This window comes from Falco cherrug, chromosome 12, assembly GCF_023634085.1.
Source record: "Falco cherrug isolate bFalChe1 chromosome 12, bFalChe1.pri, whole genome shotgun sequence".
Classification (NCBI taxonomy): domain Eukaryota; kingdom Metazoa; phylum Chordata; class Aves; order Falconiformes; family Falconidae; genus Falco; species Falco cherrug.
This window is the reverse complement of record NC_073708.1, coordinates 34,578,078-34,595,813: the sequence shown is the minus strand read 5'-3', so window position 1 is coordinate 34,595,813 and position 17,736 is coordinate 34,578,078. Positions and strand designations below refer to the sequence as shown.

The following is a 17,736-nucleotide window of genomic DNA, read 5'->3' as shown; positions in this document are numbered from 1 at the left end:
CATAACCATGGCTTACATGTAGAATTGCCAGGGGACGGTTTTCAGAGTGTTTGCCATTAGAACATATGGTTTTACCAAAATTAAAATATTTGACAAAATACTATCCGTCTGGGGTTTGAACACAGTAGGCAAAGCCAGAGGCAGGGAAGGTGAGCCCGACAGCCAGGGCCAGTGGCTGTCCCCAGACAGGGAGAGGGACCGACCTGGATCTGCAGGAGGAAATCCAGGGTGGGGGGCTGAGATTAGAGACAATGTGCTGCTTTTTGTGAGAAGCGGACACTTGGAAAGGAGGTGAACGATAAAGAGCAAATAAAATCCATGGAGAAAAGGCAATGGAGGACGAAGACAACGCTTGCTTTAGGCAGCACAGAGAAGGGTAGACCATGTTGATCTTTACCTTGGAAAAGCAAGCTCATCCATGTGAACTGAATGAAACCCCGTTCCTTCAGTCCTAGGTTCCTGCCCATGGCAGGGCTGTCAGTGTATTTTCTTTGGAAATTTGTGCTCTGTGAGATTGGATTACAACTGCACATATGGCCCAGCTTCTATGCTGGATCCTTATGCCACTCTGCTGACAGCATCTGCAGTAGCTGAGCTGAAGGACCAGCAACAGAGCATGCCAAGAGCTCCCCATTCCCCTGAAATTAATGTTCTTGTATTTCTAATCTGTTTTTACCAGTGGCACTAATTAAATAGGTATACTGAAAAGTGAGTGCATATTTCAGCCACCCAGTTTCTGGTGATGGATGCAGGGAGGAGACTGGACTAAACCTAATCCCGACCCTGGCACAGCCTGAGCACCAGGAGACCTCCTTTAGTTTGCTTTAGTCCGTACTGGCCACCCAGGTTCCATCACAGCAGCACAGCGGGCTCCAGCCACGTCCTCCGCTACAGTTATTGACAAGTTTAAGGCAAATAAGAATCACTTGGATAAAGAGCATTAGGTGTCAGGTGTGAAAAATCCCTCTGTGGTACTGCTTCAGTAATGCCAGAACATGAGCAAATCTCTCTTTTTTTCTAGCTTCAAAGGTGCAGAACCTCGAATAATAAGTTTAATGCTTTTGGAAATCTTACACTGTAACATTTACTTAATCTGGAAGATATTTCCACAGTTCCAAATAGATATTGCGTCAGTCAGTTGTATGTATTTACTTGTGAGAAGAACTGTTTTGAGTTATTTGATTCTTTTACTTGACTTTCTGGAAGTACTTTCATTCTTGAAGGATAAAGAAAGAAGTAGCTCAGATTTAGGAAGATAATTTAAAAATATTGTAGACTGAATAAAGCCACTGCATATGCCCCATTACTCATGATATCCTGCTCTCAGATGGATTTCTGCGTTTCAGATAGAATGATCCCTCACCAGCTGTCTTTAGAAAGTATATTTATTTTTCATACCCTACACATAAATATGAATTCCTTTCAGATTTTTGTCTACTGCTGAGCTGAAACATTGATGATATTTAGCTTGGGCTGGGACAGGGAGTGGTGAGACCTCTATTACCAACGCCAACGTGCCTGTTCCAGGGCATGGGAGACCCCAAGGAAGGGGCATGGCATGGCATGGCACAGCTGGGGGGGGGCGGGGGGGGGATGCTGCCCACAGTCTCCTTTAGGATGGGAGGGACTCCTGCAGAAGGCAGTTGAGTAACGGGTTCATTGCAGGGCTTTGCAAAATGCATGCTCCCTTTCCGTGGAAATGGCTCTTCGTGCGTGTTGGCTCCGAGGGGTCTGTGAGAGCTGTGTGCCTGTCAGGTCGTGGTGCAGGAGGGAAGGGGGGTGTCACCTTTGTGGGTTGGACTGTGGCAAATGCAGGGGTGTACCTCTGCCAAGTGACTGTGTAAACCTGCTTGAGCTTCAGGGGTGGGTAATACCAACCTTCGCTGCTGTAGGAACTGGGGAAGGTTCAGCCTTCTCCGGACCTTCGTTTTCCCTAAAGACAATGTTTGCTAATTAAAAATATCCTACACAGGCTTTTAGTTTTCCTTGCTCACAAGTGCACAGCCACAGGCAAGCACTGAGGGTTTCCAGCTTTTTTAATTCTGTCTGACCCCAGCTCTTTTCTAGTATTGAAATACTTCCAGTTGCTGGAGCAAGGAAAGGGCTGGAGAGCATCTGCGCTCCCAGAGCACCCAAGACCAGTCTGTGCATACAAAAAAGCTCTGTACTTTTAAAGTACGTCGAAAGGACGCTAACAATGTGTTCCAGGTTGCAAATGTGTATGTGCAGGCTCAGATGGTGGGATTTTGGCCGTGGCAAATTGGAGCAAACCAGTGAGAAGGGGCTGTGGCACTCAGGAGGGTAAAGCTCCAGCTGGACAGAGACTTCGGTTAGGAAAATGGAAGATCATAAATATCATTTTCCCCTCATTTTATTGGCACCCACTTACCTTGCAGAGCACTTTGATTTTAAAGCAGTCGTTACAGAAGTTTCTGAAACACCCATGCACAACAGCTGTATCCTTTACAGATATTTGCAGAAAATTTGTTGTTTTTCATATAGAGAAGAGTGCTTTTGAGCAATGTCAATAGGGTATGCCTTGTTACCGCAATTATTTGAGTTCTATATCAAATGTAATAACACACCATGTAAAGAAATACATATTTCTTTAGAAAGACAGATTCATTCTGAAATCCAGAATTCCTGCCTTCATTGCCGGGTCCCTGAGTTCCTTTCCTCCATGTGCAACATTACAAGAAATAAAGTATTCCCTTAAGAGTAGGCCATTTAATGCCTTCCATCATTTTCCACCCATGTGGAACTCTGTTCTTGTATGCCCAGATAAATAAATAGCACAGAAAATGGAGTTTAAGGGAGAATTCTGCTGGTGAAAGGGAAGAAAAAAATCTAGCTTTTTTTTTTTCTTAGCTGTGTTGCTACTGCAAGGCTAAAAACAATACAAATCAACAGAAATAGATGTATTTTAGTCTTCTCCAATTACAGATATGACCCTCCAAGTACACATGGAATAGATGTAATAGGCATTTTTATTTTTAAAAGTGCAAGAAAAACTTAATTTCATCTTCTTTTCAAAATGTCACAAGCAAGCTCAGCCTTCTTTTAAACAAGAGCATCCATCGGTGGTGGTTTACTGGGGACTCAGTAACATAACCTGCTATGCACAAAACAGGGGAAATCGCTGCTTTCTTATTTGTAGCATTTTGCATCCATGGCTGAGCTTCTGCAGACGTGATGGAAATAGCTGTGGTCACACCTAAACAAGGGTTTGGGCACAGTTATATTTCAACAAGTGGATGTATTTTTATCACTGACAGCAGCTATCCCCACTCTCCTCAGCTCGCCGTGTCTGGTGGGATTGCACTGGTTCAGCAGCTTTCTGTTACAACTTTCTCCTTCTTTCATTGCAGTTTCTCCGAAGATATTTCGTATTTCAAGTGACATCGTTGTGAACGAAGGAAGCAATGTTACCCTGGTGTGCCTGGCCACGGGGAAGCCAGAGCCTTCCATTTCTTGGAGACACATCTCCCCATCTGGTAAGCACAGCTGTCTGTCACCGGTGCTTTCTGCAACATTCCACCGGTAACAGGTTTTGCATTTTCAGTTTTCAGAAGTGTGGCAGCATCACTCTGGTATGCCTTAAAAAGTGTGTGCCTAACTGGACTTTCAGAAAACAAAAGGTTCTTGAGATTTCAGCTGCGATCAGGGAAAACTATAACGCTACCATAACACAGGAGTGTAGAAATAAAGACACCTTAAATCTATTTTTAAGCCTGTTTTAACAGGCTGCAGACATTTATCAAACAATTCCAATTAAAATCAAAACAAGGAAACAATCAAGAGCACACAGGGCTCTCTAGAAGTAGGCATGAAAGTTAAAAACATTAACACATCATGCAACAGATTAAATTTAATGTAACTGCCATTGAACCAGTATCCCATGCTACAGCATGGCTTATTAGAATGGTTTTATCAAACAGTTTAATTCATATGTATGAAAAATTGCAAACAAAATGGCATCTAAAAGTATAGTTTCTGCGTAGTATTTCCATTTAGACTTTTAATTTCTCGTAACGTATTTGAAGTAAACATTTAGCTAACGCCACAGGCATCTCTACCCTGCCTGACTCGGTGCAGAGCCAGCACCACTGGCTCCCTGGAGCAAAGCAGGACCTGGCTCGCTCAGAGGTGGGGAGATCCCTGCTCCCTGTCTCAGAGCTGCTGGCCCTGGAAATCCCGGTGGGTTTTGTCTTTGTGGAAGGAGATACTCCCCGCTGCCCGCTGGCTGCTGCATGCCAGACTGGGATTGCACTGGTTCTTTCATAGGGACTCTACAATGATCATTGATTTTGCAGTGAAGGTCTTTCTGTTTGCTCACACAACTTTTATGAAATCCATGTAATTGCAGTGAAGAATGGTTTCATGGACTGTCACAGCTTGCTACAGTGCCTCATAATCCTGAGTAACAGCTTGCTTTACAAAGCAAGATCTGCAAAAAAAACCCCAACTTCTGACCTTTAAGACAATGACAATGAATTCTGCTTGAAGTGTCCATCAAGGGACTAGGAAAAAAAATTCACTTGTAGCAGAAAATGGATTTTAACTAAATGTCAAATAAAATTTTATTGGAAACCGTGGTGATACTTTAGAGTAATAGCTTAAAGCATTAGATTGTCTCCAGAAAGGAGCTGTTGCAATTTTCCTGGAGAGGAAAAAAGCAGAAAAGGAGAATTAGTGCACTCAGGCTGGAGAAGGGGTCTGAGGAGGAATCAGGTACTCCACATCTTGAATTCAGACAAAATTAGTGTGCAATCACAAGGGCTTTCGGTAAACCCACTGATTTTGTATCTTGACCAAAGGACCGAGAACAAGGACTGAGAGGAAAAATGCGATCACTCGGCTGCAGACCCATTACATTTACCACAATGAGAACTGAAATGAAATTTGAGGACAAAACTAATCAAAGACAGCACGGTACAGCGTTCATGGGGCAGTGATGATGTGCCCTTGCCAAGTGCCTAGCACAGCACACTGTGGGCAGACGGGTAGGTTTGCTCACCACCAAAGAGATAAGGGCAGGCAGTTACAGCCTGTGCTTTGTTCTCTTGCCCTTGCCCGACGCCTGCTTCATTCTGCCTTCTCAGCCCTTCGTGGAAGCATGTATGAACCGTGCCCATAGGAGACAGCAACATCCATGTACCATATGCTCTCTGTTTCATCCTCTCTGCTAAAGCATCTCGACCAATTAGCTGGCAGGTCACCCTGCAGATCCCATGCACCTTCTCCTTTTAGGATTCTGTTTGGGGAAGGGTGGCTTGTTGGATTGGTTTTGTCACATCCCTCACTTTCTCACCAGGAAGCAGTAGGTTAGATGAAACACAAATTAACAAATTTGTGTTATTACTTAAGAAATAATAAAGGGCTTAACAAATCTGGTATTTTAAAAAAAAGAAAATCACAAAATGGCTGAGGTGGGCAAGGACCTTCGGAGATCAGCTGGTCCACGGCCTGGTCAGAACATGTCCAATTGGCTTTGAATATCTCCGTGGATGGAAATGCCACAGCCTCTCCGGGCAGCCTGTGCCAGTGGTTGATCACACTCACTTTATTCATGGGTTTTTCCATGCTTTTTTCCAAAGCTTTTTTTCATGTTTAAGTGGAATCTCCTGTGTCTCTGGATCCATCTCATTTACACCCCCTTCACGTACAGGACCCCCAGAGCCCACTCCTCCCAGGCTCACACCCCACCTTCCTTGGCTGCTCCCCAGTTCAGATACTCCAGCCCCTTCATCATCCTCATGGCCCTCCACTGCGCTCATTCCAACATGTCCATGTCTCTCTTGCCTGGGGGTGCCCTCAATATGTGCATGCATTATTTATTGTAAACGCAGTGGGATACGCACCTGCCATGGGCTTGCTGCCTGGGGTGGCACTGGGAACATCTCCTGGTGGCGTGACTGGTTGACTACACCCCCAGATGTGTTTACACTGGTGCTTGTGAACTGCTCGGTCTCATTTATGGGCAAAGAGGAAGTATAACTGATACAATAACAAAAAAATGCTTGTTTATATATATATATATATATAGTTATTAAAAAAAAAAGTTTTAACTGAAGAATCATTATTAGCCTAGATTTGATATCCTTTACCCATGGCAGGGGGGTTGGACTAGTTCTAGATCATCTTCAGAGGTCCCTTCCAACCCAAACCATTCTGTGATTCTATGACTTACCAAAAAAGAAGGAACACTGATGCAGTTAAAGTTTTTATAGACACACTTAGTTTCTATCCTTTTCCTGGTGAAGGTTGGGGGTTTCATCCTGGGAGGGGAACTGTTACGGCAAGTCGTCAGCACCCGGGATGCTTTGGGGGGAGGAATACTATGTCCAGGTGGGTTTTTTTCCTCCCTTTAGGATCTGTTTGGGGTCATTTTAAAATGTTTGCTATTGTGCTTTTACACCTCTGTTCTTTCTTTGTTGCTCGGCAGCTCCAGATTACATCCTCATTTATGGCACATGGTGCCTTCTACATACGTCCCATATAATCCCTTTGTTCTCTGATACCCCTAACCCTTGCTTTGTCCAGCTCCAAATGTGCATTTTTTAGCTGACCATGGGTGAGCTGTTCGCAGCCGTGGGGTCTCCTGTGGCAGCCCCTGACCATCTCTATCCAGCCCGTGCCTGCCCCCCTTTGCATTGCATCCCCTGTCCCCATGTCTCAAGCCTGCAATCCCACACCAGCCCGTGTTTCTCTGCATTGCTTCTTTGTGCAACAGTCAGAAGTACCTGGTTACACACCGAGTAACTGCTCCCTGCTGCTGGCTGTGTAAAATCGTGGCTGTACCGCAGAAGGGCAGAGGTAAACCAGGTTAGCTGGGGACGCCTGCTCAGCTGGAGGAAACGCTGCCCCAGCTGAACCAAGGAAGACGAAGCCATGGGCAGGGCAGGATAAATCCAGGCAGCAATGCTCTGACAAGGCTCAGTGCTGAGGCCTGGCAAACTCATTGCAAATACTGTGTTACAGGGATGCATCATTACAACACCTCTTCCCTCCGAGAGGTGAGCCCCGATGCAGCTGTTGCAGAGCACTGGGATGTGCCTTGGGTGTCCCCCGGTTGATTAATGGACAGAACTCTGTCCGAAGTGGGAGAACATAGGATCCAAATAACTTTTTGCTCAGAGGTCTTGTAAAATGTGATGGAAGCAAACATACAATTCACAGAATGTGTTCTGTCTGCTAGTCTACCAAATAAAGAAGAATTTTTCCATTTCAATAACACCGTACCTACCGCTTTTGTGCTCAGGTGTATGTTCTGGTGTACAGACAGTTATAAATGGCACTCAAATCCAATTACATATCCGCCTGGCAAACAAGAAGCCTGGATTTATTAGCAAACAAAATGCAAGAGAGTTGAAAACACCAGATTTCTGCAACAGTTTATGTTCTGTCTGCAGCAAATTACCTTTATCTAAACATAAGCTTCATCTGCACTTTGTAATTTCTACCAGTTTTCTCCCGTAATTCCCAGTGGCACTAATGAGGCTTACATGCAAACATTGCATCTAAACTACAACACTAAATTATATTAACGAATCATATTTAGAATATTCTGAAATTGTTTGTCAAAGCTGCTACTAAAAGATAAGAAACTGAAATCTCTGAATACAAATGATTCAATATAGACTAATTCAAAAATATTATCATGATTTGCATCGGTGCAGCCTTTACTTGGGTAAGGTCGGATTCAATTTTTTTGAACAGGGAGAAAATGAACCTTTCATAGGAATAAAAATAAAATTTGTTTAGAGGTGATTTTTAACTTAGTACATAAATTATTGGCCTGGAATCTTTATTGTGCATGTTTAACTTGCAGTCATTATGTAAATGATTTCATTATATAAATATTCATTATACAAACCCATTATGTAAATCCACAATATCTACACATTCAGTGTAACACCATAAGAAACACCGGGCTGGCGTCTGTAATCTGAAAATCTGGTATTGTTGAAATGTCATCTGAAGAAATTGCAGGTATTACTTATTTTGTTCTGACATTTAAGAGCAAAGTGCACCATCAATAGTTTAAGAATGAAGGCAGAATTTTAAAGAATTAAGGTCTACCTGAAACATGACTCCAGCTTTTAACACTTGTGCACGCAGGGTGGGTAGGTGCTACGGTGCCGTTCCGGAAAAGCAAGCACTGCCGGTGCCGCCAGGAGCCATGCCAACAAAAGCCATTCAGGAAGCTTTTGATAAAGTACTCCTGCTTTGCAAAATTGGGGTGCTGTATGTCAAAAATCTTTTCCGCTTAAGTATTGACAAACCTTTGCAAAGGTGACTTTTCCTGGCTCAGAGGGCCCGGCAGCCAGGATGCTCGGGCAGCGTCCAGCAGAGCAGCCACGCTGAGCCGGTCTGGGGCCAGCAGAAGCACACACCACCTGGGCGCTCTGCTGCTTAGGGACCTGCTTTCAGGGAAAGCCTAACATTTTCCAGGCTTTTCTAAATACAAAATAGGCTAAATTACATAGTTTCAACAAGTCTTATGGAAGAAGCAAAACTTTTTCTACCTAACTCCCTTAAAACAAAATGCTACTTCTTGAAATGCCACTCCCAGCATAGTCTAACGTTCAAGATGTAGGGGAATTGCATTTGTTTGTATTTGAATTAAGCAAATGGAGAGAAGTGGGGGGGTTTCTCTCCACATCCCAGAGGGTTGTTCTGGCTGTTGCCAATACAGCACATGGATAGAGGCATCAGAGAAGCTGCTCTCTCTCACAGGAGGCAGCAAGAGCTAGCAGGGCAGGCAGAGCAGGGGTGCAGTGGGTCAGATGCAGTCGGTTATGTTTTGCCAAACTAGCTAAATATCTGGGCAGATGCTGGGGGAAGCAAGGTGCTTCAAATGAAGCACAGCTGTATTTAGACAACAGTGACCACGATGGGTCTATATCAAATGTATCTATAGAGAGAAGGGCATAAAAAGATTGCAGGAGTAGCCTCACCTTTGGCTTTGTCCAGTGTGCTTGGCTTTGCAATCGTAATGTTTACCACGAGTGTTGTTAAATCAAGTTTCATGTTTCAAACAAGTATTTTCATGCTAGTTGGTTCCTGTTGGCATCATGGTGGTGTTACCCAATGGATTCACGCACAAGGCTGGGCTCTGCACTTACGCTCTGCAGGACCAAGCATGGTGCAAGAAGTGAGGGCGACCAAGAGGTGCACCTCAAAAGTGCACTCCTGGTCCGAACTCAAATGCCGATAGGGAGGCAACCAAAGTGCGTGAATTCCACTCCCTCAAAGGAAGGAAACCTGGTGGATGTTCTCCTGGAGTGAACCTCACATAGTCCTGCCAGGAGTGGGAGTTAGCCCACCAGGACCGATCCACAACAAAGCAAAGCCACCCCAGGCACCCCACATGGCGCACATTAGGTCCTCAGCAGTGTTTCAGTCTCCACATCCACCCCTGTTATGCTGCATTACCTGCCAGTGTAGAGATTGAGCATCACTGGCTCAGCAAGGAGACTGATGTGTGATGTACATTTTGCTAGCAGGTTTCACAGTCACTGGCTGCAGGGGAAAAAAAAAAATAAAATTAGTTTGAGACAGGAATCTCCTGTTTTCTTTGTAGCTGCATGTGGTGTTTCCTGACTATATCATCCCGGCTTCTGTGGCTTGCTCATATTGAACAGTCCCCCTCTGCCTTTGTAACACCTCAGCCTGGCTCCTCAGCATCATCTCTGGTGACTTCTAGTTTCGTATTTTCCAGTTCTTCCCTGCTCTGTTTCCCTTTTCTCACAGTTTTATCCCTATCGCTTCCAGTCTAATTTCTGGTTATTTTCCTAAAACGTGAGGGTAAACCGGTTGTATGAATGTGCAAGCGTTTGTGAGAGCAGATTTTCAGAAACTGTGAATTTAGCTGAATGAAGACAGATTTCCCCATGTCAAGTGAAAGGCAAATCCCTAGCGCCAGGACACTCCTCATTCATTCAGTCCTGTTTCCAGAGAAGGGTGACACTGAAGTGTTTCCAAAATAACCCAACAACCCCCCAGAAAACCTTGTAAGAACTGTTTAGCACATGCAAAATAACAGATTTTTCACTAACACTGGGGAAAGCTACACATATCCAGAAATTAGCCTGCATTTAGATTTGAACATATTCATGTGATGACTCCTCTTCTTCTCCAACACATTTCATTTGCCGCCGGGGCATGTGTGCATGAGTGTGATATGACTGAACTGAACCTAATGCCCGTCCTATTGTTTCTGGACAGCCCTAAAGCCGTGAAGATGTATTGCATTAATGTATCATCATAGCAATGTCGTTCTGACGATATATTAGTGTAATACATCTTCAGAGCACTCAAATGATAGGGCTGTCTGGGAGGAATGAGCCTAAGAGCTGATTCAATTCAATTACAGGACAAAAGGCACTGCTAGTCCCCGACCAGGCAGTGCGGTTCCTGTGAGACCCCTCCCGAAGCAGCCTGCTGCGGGAAGCTGATGCTGGGGAGGGGGGAGCAGAGAGGCTTTTGTAAAACTTCTAGCTAAATCCTAAGAAATAAACATAGCCTGACATGAGCAAGCGAATGTCAAATATTTTGTTCCACTTGCACTTCTGCTAAAGAACCACCATTTCTCAGATGTTATCCACACGTGACAGAAATAAGAAGTATTTTGTTGAAGTGCAAGTTCTCTGAACCTGGATTTTCAGGCTGAAAATACTGAACTGACATGAATTATTATCAGATTTCCAGGGCTTTGTGTGTGTACAAAGTATGAGCTCATCTTTTAAAATGCTCCGTCTCTTGCTTGAAAACAGTTTTAAAGCTGAAAGTTCTAGAAACAGAAGTTTCTGCCTTGTGTCTTTTGTCTTACTAAATTCTACAAATCGAGCAGATGTCATTGATGGCAAGGGTTATTTTACACCACTGTTGCCCTCTGATATATTTGCAATTGTGCTTTATATAATTTTTGATCTGTGACAAGCTGCTCTCAGCCACCCTCCGCTCAGCCGCTGCCTTTGCGCAGTGAAGCTGCTCCCAACACTAATCAAGTTGTGTGAAGGATCTTCTTATTGAACCACATTTTCCTGACTTTGTAATTCAAAGCCCAATTAGCAGGTACTTCAAGCAGCCTGGCAGTACTGCCACCCGGCAAGACCTCTTTTGCTCAGTCTGCTTTGCCCAGTGATTATTGTTTCCTGGTTCATGGCTTTGGGTTTGCAATGCCTGGAGCCACTGTTCCATTGTCTCCCTCTCCCAGTGATGGCATCTCACCTTCCCAGGTGCTGGATAAGAGCCCTAAGGGTGAGGAAGGGTTTTTCCCTATGGAGCTATCGCTCCGTCAAGGTGATGTACTGCAGGAGATGAACCTTTGAGTCTGGAGCCGGTGATGTTCTCATGGGCTACAGGGTGGCGATGCGGCATCCTGAGTGGCAGTGACATGCAGCCACCTTTCCTAAATGGCCATAGATTTATTGCTGCATTAGACCAAAAGCGAAGCTTGTTCCCTTTAGGTGTCTAAGAAGCGGAATGTAAAATAATTCAGTGATTTAACCTGATCAGCAATGACAGTGATATGCCTCCCTCATGCCATCATTACTCATCTTGCAGGCGGTAGCTTCATTATGGCGCTAGTGCTGCACTCCTCGGTCAGGTGAAGCATTACCGGACTGAGCCGAAACATCTGTTCCTTGCAACCAAGCTGGAAGAGTTTGGAGACAAGCCAGGAAACCTTCAGAGACAGACCAAGGCAGGGACACTCAGCAGTGACGGGCTGAGATTGACCGTGATCAGGGAGGTTTCACTTGTTCGGTGGGAGAGAGGAGATATGCAGGAGAATCCTGTGCACAGCTGGCAGCTCCTCTGCCACACCGCTTACCGCTGGCACCGGCTGGCATCACCCATCGCAGCATCGGGAGGCAGGAGGGGCAGGGATGTGCTCTCGGCCGCCCCGAGCTGCCAGAGGAGCCTGCGGGTGCTGCTTTGCTGTGTGCTGCACGTGTTGGCACAGCCGCTTTCAGAAGTCACGCCTTCCATGCCAGCATGTTGGGCTGACAAAGATAATATTAATTTAGGGCTTAGAAGCCTTGGGCATTACAAAGCTTTTATGTCCTGCTCCTGGTCTGGGTTTGGAGAGAACACCTCTTCTTTTTCTGCCTTGACTAAACTCTTCTTTCTGTGCCGCCTGAGGAAGCGCCGCAGCTCTCAGCTCTGGGTTTACAGCTCCCTGTTCTGGTACTTTACACAAGCCCACTGCTTTGTGCTGTTGATTGAACAGGGATGCCCACTTCTCCCAGTCACCAGCTCTGGCCAGGACCTCCATGAGTCAGGAAAACTTCCATCCTGGTGGCCTGACACACGTCCCTGTTAGCACCAATGCTTTGGGCTGCTGCTCACACCAGCTGGGTCTGGGCACCTCAGCAATTAGTCCGGGCACAGAAATTGGTGTTATTCATTCAGCCCAGGGTGAGCTACTGCCACGCACCCCTCTTGGCATGCAAAGCTACTGGGGGTTGTACAGCCCAAATGCAAAACTTGCACTGCTGCCTCCTACCTGAGCACTGCCTCAGCTGCAGCTGCGCTGCAAGGAGCTGCCCCTGGGCATGGATGAGCAAGGCCTCCCTGGAAAATACCCAAATCACACATCCCCTGGGACACGGGGTGGCTTGGGGGGGACTTGGGGTCTTTTGTCAGCCCCTGCATGAGAAAAGCTATGTGCGTGGGCCAGCTAAATATCACACCGATGGGCATGTGGGGATGGCATAGGTGGATCGGTCCATCTTACAACCGTTTGGGGACTTGAAGTTCTGTGATTAGTATTTTATATGAATTTAATGGCCTGGCTTGTGATCCTGAAGGGGAGTTTTTCAGTTGGTAAAGGCATCATATGCCATTACATCAATGGTTCCCTAATATCAAACAAATACCTGGCAGCTTCCGAAGAATTCAAGGGGGAATGGCGTGGAGCTCTATATGCAGTAAATGAGGAGCTTCATTAACAGTTTAAAGGCAGCAGTGCCCAACGTAATCTGCTTGCTGTGGCTCTTTCCTTTGCCTTGGGACAAACAAAACACAAGAAAGTTCCAAAACCACACCTCTCCCATGCAAAGACAGTGTCTTTTGGTTTCAGGTTATAGGGCTTTTGCCTTTTATTTTATTTTATTTTATTTTTAGTGATACTTGTAAGTACCATTCTTGTAAGTACCTAGATTTAGTATTAGGATCCAATTAAGTGACACTCAGTATCACAGTCCATTGCTTTGGTGTCAGGTGACATTATGCTGTCTGTGGTCAGGGGCTTTCTGAGGAAGTCTTCTCTGAAAAATGTCATTTTTGTCAGGACCATTCCAGAAGTTTGAGCATCCCTTCAAAAAGCATGAAAGGTATTCCTAGAAATCCTCATATCTTTTTAAAATCTTTTAACAGTCTGAAAAAAATAGTGCTTGTTAAAATACAGTTGTCAGGAGAAGAATATTCAAACTTAAGATGGTCAAATAATTGGGTCTTTGTGAAGGAACTGAGAATCAAGAGTAAGATTACAGTCTTTGTGAAATACAAAAATTCAAACTAAAATGTACAAAAGCATTGCACAGAAATAAGTATATTATGGATAATTTTATAGCAAATAGTTTTTCTTGCTTTTCAATGAAAGTAGATGAACTCATTAATAACTCATAAAATGCAATGAAAATTAGACTTTTGGTACATGCTTAGTTGATTCCCTCAGATATCAGTTCATTTTTATTTGAGAAACACTGCACCTTCAAGTGATTTATGAATCATAGAAGGTATTTCAGTGAAACAAAATCTTTAATGTTCAAAACCAAACCAAGCAACTGTACGTTTTACCCTCTTTCCCCTTCCTTTGCTATAGTGACCCTCAGGGCTATTTTGGGAGATACTGGTCTTTTGAACAAAGTGTGTCAACTTTGGGGCTTGCACAATTTTTTTTAGAGAAAAGTAACAGATAATCTCTAAAATGCAGTGAGATGCTGCTATTTTTTATTTTTATTCTGGGGACATCCCCTCCGGGCGGGCAGCAGGCAGGCAGGCAGCAAACCCAGGCTGGGCGTGCTGATGAATGCAGATGCTGCAGGGAGGTGACAGTGAGTAAGCAGCAGATGCCACATTCATCCTGACCATACCTGCAGCATCTCCTGTTTTGTTTCCCATAATCATTTCTTCTGGGCATTTTTATGAGTAAATCATATTTTAAACATACTAAGAATTCTTTCTAAAACCCACATTTCACAAAAAAATGGTGTTGTTTTTGAGGGCTATGAAGAAATATGTAAACAATAGACATTAATGATTCATTTAACTCGTAGTGACTCCAGTTTCCACAAACTGCAGGCAGAAGAGTCCTATAAAGCGGGAGGGATCAACAAATGTATTTGAGCCAAACAGATAATCAGTCGATAAAGAATAGCCTATCATTTGCGGTGCATCATTTTAATACAGCAGCAGGAGGAGGGAAGGTTATAAAGCCATCGGGCATCAGCAGAGCTGTGAGCACGGCCCTGTCCCGCAGGGTGCCTGCCTGGCCCCATCCCAGCTGCTCCTGCCCCACATCCCTCCTGCTCCCCACCCGGGGCTCCCGCAGCCTGGCCAAGGGGCCAGGTCTCTCCTGACAGCCGCCACAGGCACGGGGCTTCGCTGGGAATAATTACCCCTTCCCAAGAGCCAAATCTCCACATTAAGTTCTACGAGTTATAAATCAGATCAAGTGGGATTTAATCGTGTCGCTTTCTTATTAAAAAGATTTTCTTCCCCCCATGGTTTTAATTTTGGTTTTGCAGAGAAAGGGTTTTTAGGCTGTTTTCAGACCTTTCATGTTTGGCTGTTTGGTGCAGAAGACCCAGTGGCCTGTGTGTAAGAGGGGGCCCTGCAGACCCCGTCCTGCTGAAGGGCCCTTTGCATGTCCCCGTGCAGAGATGGCCTTCTGCCGCGGGCTGTGGTCTTCCAGTGAGAAAACCCGACATTTGCAGGAGGCTGCACCTACATACCTCAGCCTTCTGCCGGCACACAGGGTTCTGAGCACACCTGCAAAAATCAGAGTGGAGTCTGGTATACATGAAGCTAAATATCCAGAAGATATAACATGCAGACAAACTGGTATCTCCAGTGGGTTTTTTTTCTCCCAAAGTTGCACCTGGTTGACCGTATCTCTCTTCAGGTATTAAAATGGAGCTGGCTCTCCTTTATACGAGTACGCAGCTGCCAAGGCAGAATAGTCATAGAATCACAAGATGATTTGGGTTGGCAGGGACCTCCAAGACCACCCAGTCCCACCCCCCACCACGGGCAGGGCCCCCTCCCCCCAGCCCAGGCTGCTCCCAGCCCCGTCCAGCCTGGCCTTGAGCCCTGCCAGGGATGGGGCACCCACAGCTGCTCCGGGCAGCCTGGGCCAGTGTGTCACCATCTTCACAGTGACGGATTTCTTCCTAACATCTAATCTAAATCTAGATATTTAAATTTTCTAAATCTAGAAAAGTCAGTCCATATTCTGGAGCATGAACTGACCATGTGTTCTGTGGCATGAAGTCTGCAAATAGAAAATTCAGACTTGCTCCAGACCAGCATCACCCTATGGACCTCAGACACGTAGTGCAGCATGGCAGTGGTTCGGAGCAGGGACAGGAACTGATGTAGCTTTAGAGAATGAGAAAAACTAACTGTGATGACTTCTCTTGTAACACCAACCTCTACCCTCTACACACAACATCTCTTGATAACTGGCTGAGATTTACATTGCCCACACCATGAGCATGCACATTGGCAGCTCTCCAAATGCTTGTCTCCGGGCCTATATATCTCACATATAGATGTAACCCTGTTGTCTCCATCTCTGAAACTTTCAACTTTGTCAATCTATATTCACATCTCTTTCCTCTCATCAGCATGCCTTTCTCACAAAATTGCTCTACTTGCTTTTCTTGTTTCATGTCGTCAGCTGGGAGATCTCCTCCAGACCTCAATTTATCAGTCGGTTTGGGATATATTTTTTTTCTTTACATTTAATCTGGTTTTTCTTTTCAAATGTGGAGCGTGGCTTCTCTGAAGCTAAATGGCCTTCAGCAATCGATGTTTAAATGGTCCCCAGTGTGACAGGGCCATTCTCCTAGCACACAGTGAGCTGTTCAGATTGCCTGCAGTTCCTTGGAGAGGACTATTCAATTACAGCATCGGGTGTAACTTTAAACCCAGAATCCATAATGAGCAGTAGAAATGGCTTCAGATCATTTTTCTGGGTGAATCCAACTGTTCAGACTTCAGATTGCTCTCAGCATGCCACAGCAACTCATCTTCATGAAAGAAAGGTGCCTCCTTGTGCCCTTGATCCTGTATCCCCAACCCAGCCTCAGAGATCAAGAAGGACCTCACAGATTACTTAAAGCACCTGGTGATAACCAGATGGCATCATCATGGTATCATCATTGGAGACGCCTTCTATTCTCTCACATTGAGTCCAGTTCTCATCATCAAGGCAGTGTACATAAGGATGAGCTGGAATCTCTGTGCCTCCCCTCTTCTGGGAGACGGTTCACTCAGCTCTGCACAGTCTCTCGTGTGCACCATCGAAACGTCCTGAGCCTGTGATGGACCAGGATTGGCATCAGCTCAGCCTCGGGCTCTCCACACTCCCAGCCCTACCAGGGGCTTCAAGCTCTGCTGGAGGATGAGGTATCTCAAAGATTGGGTCATAAAAGCCAGTCCTGGGCACTGAACAGGTTTTACATTTCATAAACTGGGGCTATACTGTATTTATTATCCTAGTGAATAAGGAAAAAAACAAAAACCTTGGCTCAGATGAAATCCGCAGAGTTTTTTGGAGCTACCCTGGACTTGCACCAGATTTTTCTTCTTACTGACTTATGTTTAACACCAGGGGAGGAAAATGCTACCCTTGCAAAACTCATCCGTCCAAGCCTTCAAGAACTGGTCCATATGGCAGTGTGTACGTGTGCTACACCTGATGCCAGGTACCATATGCGTGGTAAGAAAACACAGTTTTAATTGTGTACTCTCCTGAGGAATAACAAGCGTGATGATTTACCAAGCATCATATCACATGGCAGTAGCAGCAAACAGGTGTTCAAGCGCACTTTCCCAGGCATTTTTCTTCCTGGCTGGAGAACCGGGTCTTGTAACCTAAGATATCCAGAGCAGATTACTTACATATCATTATGTGTACCAGTAAGTCTAATTAACAGATTTTCTGAAAAACCCATCAGGAATGGCCTTGGACACGAGGTACTCATGTTTATGTTTCTTTTAATTCAACAGTTTTTTCCCACTAACATGACCTCAGGCTGATGGACTGGTGCTAATGAACCTTCCAGATTTCTTGTTCTCAGGTACCAGGTCTGATAAGCCTTTTGGCTGTAGCCAGCAAAGGCAGCCAGACACGTTTCTGGTGGCTTGACAGGGCCATAGGATGCACATGGTCCTCGGGAGGGTAGAGCAAGGCACGGCTCCCCAGGCGGCAAGACATCGCAGGAGAAACAGGGAGAAAACTGAGCTGTCTCCTGGAGTTCGGCTCATTCACCAGTGTCTTCACCCACAGTTTGTTCTCCCTGCTGCTTATGAATATCCTTCCTTGAGCCGGATGTGCACCCAATGTAACATAAATACGCTTACATATACTTACGCATATATCTTTCGCATAACGTGATTTAAGTTCTCTCACACAGCCATGGGAAATCTCTAGAACTAAAACGAAGCTGAAGAAGATGAAGTACTGTGCGGATGAATAGGAAAGATGAAACATGGTAT

The 17,736-nt window shown here is 45.1% G+C and overlaps 1 protein-coding gene across 2 annotated transcripts in view; it reads left to right on the top strand.

Annotated features, from left to right (window-relative positions):
* Nucleotides 1–17,736, top strand: part of NEGR1 (neuronal growth regulator 1) — a 295,944-nt gene that overhangs the window by 182,497 nt on the left and 95,711 nt on the right. For both annotated transcript variants that reach the window (XM_055724994.1, XM_055724993.1), the window contains exon 3: nt 3,369–3,494. In XM_055724994.1, coding sequence (XP_055580969.1) covers nt 3,369–3,494 — 126 coding nt within the window. The remainder of the gene's footprint in view (nt 1–3,368; nt 3,495–17,736) is intronic.